The sequence below is a fragment of the Anser anser genome (assembly GCF_964211835.1).
Source record: "Anser anser genome assembly, chromosome: 3".
Classification (NCBI taxonomy): Eukaryota; Metazoa; Chordata; class Aves; order Anseriformes; family Anatidae; genus Anser; species Anser anser.
The window spans coordinates 103,521,134-103,527,378 of NC_139722.1; the positions used below are offsets into that span (position 1 = coordinate 103,521,134).

Genomic DNA, 6,245 nt, shown 5'->3' on the forward strand with positions numbered 1-6,245 from the left:
AAAGAAAATCAGTAAAGATTCCCAGTGCAGCATCTCAGCCATTAATTTACAAATCTGGTGGCAGCTTTTGGCCAAGCGGCAGCAGAAGGTGCTGGAGGACCTCTCTTGAAACCAAAGTCCTGTGATGAGCTAAACTCAACACTTGAGTGCTCAGCTCCTTTCCTAATTATTAAAAATTTCTGCAGCAAGGGATGTTTGCAACTATCAGTGTCTGGGATCTATTTTCCACTGGCAGAAATACATTTTTTTTTCCCATTCCCGTAGCCTTTTGTCCTTCAGTTAACTTTTCATAGAAATCAGCAGTGTTGTGCAAGGCAAGTGCTTAATCAGGTTTTCAGTGAAATGTCACAACATCCAACTTATTTTTAACTTGGGCTGAATTGGTATTGCATCAAGAAATGTCTGGTAGGTTTTCTTTATATAGCCTTTGAATCTTGTAAGGCAGCTCAACAGTGAAGGATGCTTGGGAATATTTGCAGGCTGAATTTCGTGGCTTTTTTGGGGTGAGCTGGACCATCTTGCTGCTTGTTAGCACGTGCTGCCAGCGGCGTGTTTATCACTGGTGAGGGCGAGCCCCCCCTACCCCGTGAAACCTGAGGGACTGGAGGAGCATCCCCGCACTCTGCGTGTCGTTTTCTAACACAGGTGACGGCAAACATCACATGGAGAAACTCCCAGAAAGCTCGGCGCAGACGCCAAGATGTGTCTGAAAGCTGGGGCACTCGGTGCCATGACCCCCAGCTGCGCTCTGTGCCATGCTTCGGAAGCGCCGCGCTATGTTCAACCGCAGCTCCAGCCCGAGTGTGCGTAGGCTGCTTCAACGCAGACAGAAGTCGCTGATAAGCTGCGAGGGTAAAACGTAAATTCAGCTGTCTAGGCTGCTTTCTGGGCTTGTTTTCTCTCCTGCATAGAAATGTTCTGCCTTTGCTGCTGTGTTACCTGGAATTACTGTGTAGGCATTTCGGCAGATGTACCAGAGATAGAGCTTTAATACTAAGCAGAAACTTGTTCCCACAAGCAGATTTTGACTTTTCATTTCCTTTGCCACTTTGAACACCAGCAGACCGTGCTCAGGCCCAAGGGAATCTTCCTGCGACTTGTCCCCTGCTTGTGGGGTCCTGGAAACCTCCTCAGGCTGCAGCTGCCAGGAGTTACCCAGCAGCTGGGTGCTGGTGTGACGGAGAAAGGGAGAAACCAGGGGGCCGGGAACATCCTGCAGGGTGCCCGCAGACCCAGCACAGCCTGCGGGTGCGTGCTGGTTGAGGCATTTTGGTGAGGGAGCTGAAGGGGCCTGTCAGGTCCGTAGGTCCCAGGGGACACTGGAGTGGGGAAGGCTCACTGCTGCTCGGTCCTCCAGGGCCTGGGGAGCTCTGGGAAAGCACCAGGTGGAGGTGGCCCAGAGGGCAGAGACAGAAAGTGCTCCGAGGTGGTGCAGCCGGGCTGGGGAGAAGCGCTTGGCCAGGCTTTTCAGCAGCACTGACTTTGGGCCAGCTCCTGGCCTCCAGCTGCGCGTTTCTCTCACCTTCAGCACGAACTCTTAGCCGGATCTTCCCAAAACGTCAGGCTTTATTCACTCCATTTGCAGCCTCTGCAACCTCAGCTTCATCTAAGCTGCGTGACTCAAACTTCTGGGGAAACCAGAAGAATGGGGAAGTGCCCCCTTCATTGAGATACCTGGGGCTTCGTGCGTGGCGCCGTGGGGCACCTTGCCTCGTGGGGAGGTGCGCGTGCCCCGTGCGCTGGCACGTGGGGTGCTGCGTGCACACACCTACAGCAGAGCCAGGGCGTTGGCAAGCGGCTGCCAGGGCAAAGAGGAATCCTTCCGAGTGGAGGGAGAAGCAGCGGCTTGGTTAGAAGCGCGTTAGGAAGGAGAGGAGCCGCGCTGCTCGGTGTGGCACAAGGCAGGGAGCTGCGTCCCGGAGAGCCGCGCCGTCCCCAGCCGCTGCCTCGCTTCGCCTTTACCAGAAGCGCGCGGCATTTCCTTATTATTTAAAGGAACAGGGCGAGGAGCGAAAGCGAAAATCGTTTTATTCCAGCCCCGATGCCTCGTCCTCACGCCGATGAGCCTCGCCTTGCGCCGGGCTCCCCTCTCTGAAGCCCGCGGCGCCCGGAGGAGCCGATGGCGCACAAGTGCTGCGGGCAGGAGTGCGCGGGGGTGAGGCTGCGCGGCTGCTGCGCGGATTTTGCGCCTGGCCGTGCCGGCCGGGCTGCGGGGGGGGGAGCAATTTTTTTGGAGGGGGGGGGGGTTCTCCGGGGGAATTTCGGGCAGCTCCGTGCCGCGGGGCCGGGAACTGGGGGGGTTCCCCCGGCGGCGGGGCGCAGCCCCCGGGCCCTCCACGTGTGCTCCATGCGGGCGGCGGCTCCGCCCCGGGGCCCGCAGGTGCCGGTGCCGGTGCCGGGCCGGGGCGGGCCGGGGGGGGCCGTGCCTGCAGCCCTCCCTGCCTCCTTCCAGCCCTCCCCGGGGCCGGGGCCGGGGCTGCCCAGCGGCGCCCCGGGGCGGGCGGCAGCCGGCGGCATGTCGGGCGGCGTCCCGGCGGCGGGCAGCGCTCTGCCGCGGAGCTCCGAGGGCGGCCAGCAGGTAGGGGCAGGGGCACGGGGATGCGGTGGGTGCCTGCCGAGGACCCCCGGGTGCCTGCCGGGGCCCGCTGGGTGCCCGCCGGGGCCGCGGTGGGTGCCTGCCGGAGCTCGTCGCGCCCGCCCGCGGGAGTCCCCCGCCGGTTCCCGGACGGCCGGCGAGGCGCTGCTGGCTCGGTGTCTTTCCAGAGTCACGAAGAAGACGACAGGAAGGTGAGGAGGAGAGAAAAGAACCGGGTGGCGGCGCAGAGAAGCCGGAAGAAGCAGACGCAGAAGGCAGACAAGCTGCACGAGGTGCCCGGGGGGCTCGGGGTGCCCGGGGGGCTGGGGGCGCCCTGCCCGGCGGGGAGGGGGGGGACGCGGCCGTGCCCGCACCTGCTGGCCCCTGGCCACCTGCGAGCTGCTCCCCGGGGCTCCTGGTGTCCCCCGGCAAAGCTGCTCGCGTCTGGAGCCGGGGTAAGCCCAGCAGGAGCGCTGCGATGGAGCAGGGATGCCCCAGGGAGGAGGTGGTGGAGGAGGGGACCGCTGCCGGGTGGCAGCGCTGGCTTCACTCAGCTTAAAACTGTGGTGTGAGGCAGAAATACCCGCTCGAAAAGGCTTCTTAGGAACTCCAAAACCGGCGCGGGAGCTCGGTTCAGTTAGCTGCTATGCATGTGTGCTCTGATAAATAGCAGTGGGTGTTTCCAAAAAGCATGAAAGTGGCTCATTCTTCCAGAAACTCTCAACACTTCTCGATATCACACGTGCGGTTCTGGCCCCCAGCACAAACGCTGGAGGAGAGGAGCTGCCGCTCTCCGGGTCGCGATGCTGCCCGACGCAGCAATGCTTTTGTTGTAGCGGGGCTCCCGGGGTAGGTGCTGGTCCCGCTGCTGGTGGCTGTGTCGGTCGTGCAGGCTGGAGGGAGCTGCCTACGGGCAGCAGAGGCCAGGAGGCACAGGGTGGGGAGTTCGGGGTTTGGTTTTTCCCAGATCTCCTCTGAGTCAGTGCCTGAGACAGCCAGGTGCTGGGTGCTTCTGGATGGGGCAAGCCCTGGCTTTTCTGGAGTCACTGCGCCGTCGTGCAGCCGCTCTGGTGTTCCTACAGGGCTCGGGGCTCTTCCTCACGCTGGGAATCTTCATTCCCAGGTTTTTCCAGGTGCAGGCAGATCTGGCTGAAGAGGCGTTCCTCCTCAGCAGGAGCAATTTGGTGTTCTCTGCCCTGCAAAAGGGATGGAGCGACTGGAGGGTAACGCTTGCTCCGTGGGGCTTGGGGCACAAGAGGAGAGCAGAGCCGGGGATGGCGGCCTCTGCTACAGGGATGTGTCAGGAGGGTACTGCCTGTTTTACTCCGCGTGTGAGTGGGTGCTGGAAGGGTGCCAGGGAGGGCAGGGGGGTCCAAGCTGCAGCAAAGAAGAGAAGCAGAGGCAGCCTCTGGCTGCCCAGAGGAGCACTGTGCAGGGCTCTCCCCTCTGCCTGGTAAACAGCCCCTTGAAGGCACGTGTGGGCTTTGAAGCCTGCTCTGAAGCTTTCCCAGGGAGGTGAGATTGAGTGGGCGAGAGTGTTGAGCCCCAGGCCAGCAGCGAGGTGCGGACACCTGCAGGTTTTCCGTGGGCTGTCTCTGAACCTCGGGCTCTCTTCTCTTTGGGATGAGAAGTTTTGGCAGCAGGGACACTTGAGACCCACAGCTAGCAAAAAAAAAATGTGACATGCGAGTCTCACATCCGTCACAGGTGCGTGCTGCAGAGCATCTCAAAACTCCCCTGCAGTTAACAGCAGCGTATTCACTGCCAGAGGAGCCTTAGCTCAAAGGCATCCTGGTCAGGGACAAGCAAGGCAGTGGCCAGGGTTGCTGGTGACCAAGTGGGGGCTCGGGACTTTGATTTTCGTAGCTCTGATGGTGCGGAGCTGCCTGGCACAGCCTGGGGTTGGGAGAGGCCACCACAGGGGCACCACCACCTGCCTCTGTAGCTCTGGGCTGCGGGGGAGCCCCCCATCCAGGGGCACCTCCTGCAAAAGGAGTTGCATCATGCTCAAGACGCAGGTCGTGAAGTACCTGCCCTGTTTAAGCACCCAGGTTTGCTCGAGGCTGTGCCTGTCCTTCCTTAGCATTTTGCACATTATAATAAGAAACCACACTTCTTTCCTACAGTTACTTGAATATACTCAAGGTGGGAGCACTGAAAAGAATGTTTTGACTATGAGTAGGCTTTTTTTTTTCCTCCTTCCAGGAATATGAGTCTCTTGAGCAAGAAAATACCTCCCTGAAGAGAGAAATCGGAAAGCTAACAGATGAAATGAAACACTTGAGTGAAGTGTTGAAGGATCACGAGAAGATCTGTCCACTATTGCACTGCACCATGAACTTTGTGACCGTACCACGGCCCGATGCGCTCAGCAGCTGCCTGCCCAGATGAGACGTCGCCTCCACCACCTCTAGATGTGATGTGTGAAAGTGCCAGTACGAGGGGAGATTTGAAGAACTGCATACTTAGGGCACAGGACTTCCCTTGAAGAGGGCTGGACTTGACCACACAGCTCTTCTCCACATTGAAGTGTTTTAGTCTCCTGAATCTCAGGAAAACATCAGTATGGAAAAAATGACAACTCGAACTGTGACTTTTTATATTTTTGTAGAATCTCCGAGCCATGGTTTTGCATTCAGAAATGTCACAGTGCGATGCAGCCCACCATCGTGCAACGGAATGTAGACAGGGAAAAGTACCGGCCTTGGGCTGAGATGCCTTTCTCCCACGCATCCACTGCTAGCAACCCTTTGTCAGTTGTCATCCTTGTGTATCAGATTCTGGCTGCTGGTTTGTGGTTTTCTTTCTTTTTTTCTCTAAACAGGTTTGGTTAATAAAAGCAATGTCCTATCTTTATGGTTTTCTCCACCTTCTTCGATATCCAATGTCCTTAGAACATCTCTCCTCTTTGTTTGCTGGTCAAATCCAAAGTCTAACGGTAATCTTCCTGTCAGTTGCTTTATTATTTGCTTATCACCACTTCATTAGTCCCTCTTTTGAAATGCGTGTAAACCATTGAGTTTTCCCAGTCTTTATTTCTTTACTATCCCCAATCCTCAGCCTCTGCCAGCATTAATTCTCATAATTTTTTGTATCCTAAAATACAGCTCAGCTAGTCTCTAATAATGATAGTCTGCTCTGTGTCGAGGAAAAGCAAAACAGTCTGCTGGTTTTACACGTTTTTTTAAAAAGCAGATTTTAAAATTTACTGCTTTAGTGTGCACACTGAAAAGGTAGCATCTTTATCCTTCATTTCTCATGTCACTTCTGGTAAGTGATGTCCATGGATAAAATGAGTTAATTTGGCTAGGCATTTAATTCCATGTCCACATGGGATAACTGCATGCAATATGTCTTATTACTACTTTTAACTATTTTTTTCCCTTTCTTACAAAAAGGAAGAATTATGACCATGTTTGTGAGAAACAAACAAAAATTTTCTCCCCTTCTCTGAAGCTTCTTAGTAGTGTCAAGCTCTAGAAATGTGAATGCCCTAGCCTGGGATCCAGCAAAGAGTTTCTCACAGTGCTTACCAGTCAAAGAGCATCTCTGGATAATAAAAAGCTCTATCCCTTTGCAAGCTCTCCCACTTCAGCATTTGGTGATGTTTTTTTTTTTCAGCTCAACTCATGAGATTAATTTCTCCCCTCAGCTGGATTTATGTATTTAT

General features: G+C 55.9%; 1 protein-coding gene across 1 annotated transcript; it reads left to right on the plus strand.

The window, feature by feature from the left end:
• Positions 1 to 2,385: 2,385 nt before the first annotated feature.
• Positions 2,386 to 5,431, plus strand: BATF3 (basic leucine zipper ATF-like transcription factor 3). The gene is made up of 3 exons (XM_083828876.1): positions 2,386 to 2,578; positions 2,764 to 2,868; positions 4,781 to 5,431. Exons 1-3 carry the CDS (start codon positions 2,516 to 2,518, stop codon positions 4,964 to 4,966), a joined length of 354 nt encoding a protein of 117 aa, XP_083685002.1. The 5' UTR covers positions 2,386 to 2,515; the 3' UTR covers positions 4,967 to 5,431.
• The last annotated feature ends 814 nt before the right edge of the window (positions 5,432 to 6,245 follow it).

Bases quoted from the DNA above. Each gene is read 5' to 3' on its own strand.
- BATF3 (XM_083828876.1), top strand. From the start codon at position 2,516: ATGTCGGGCGGCGTCCCGGCGGCGGGCAGCGCTCTGCCGCGGAGCTCC. The intron at 2,579-2,763 runs GTAGGGGCAGGG...GTGTCTTTCCAG, and splicing joins GCTCCGAGGGCGGCCAGCAG to AGTCACGAAGAAGACGACAG. The intron at 2,869-4,780 runs GTGCCCGGGGGG...TCCTCCTTCCAG, and splicing joins AGGCAGACAAGCTGCACGAG to GAATATGAGTCTCTTGAGCA.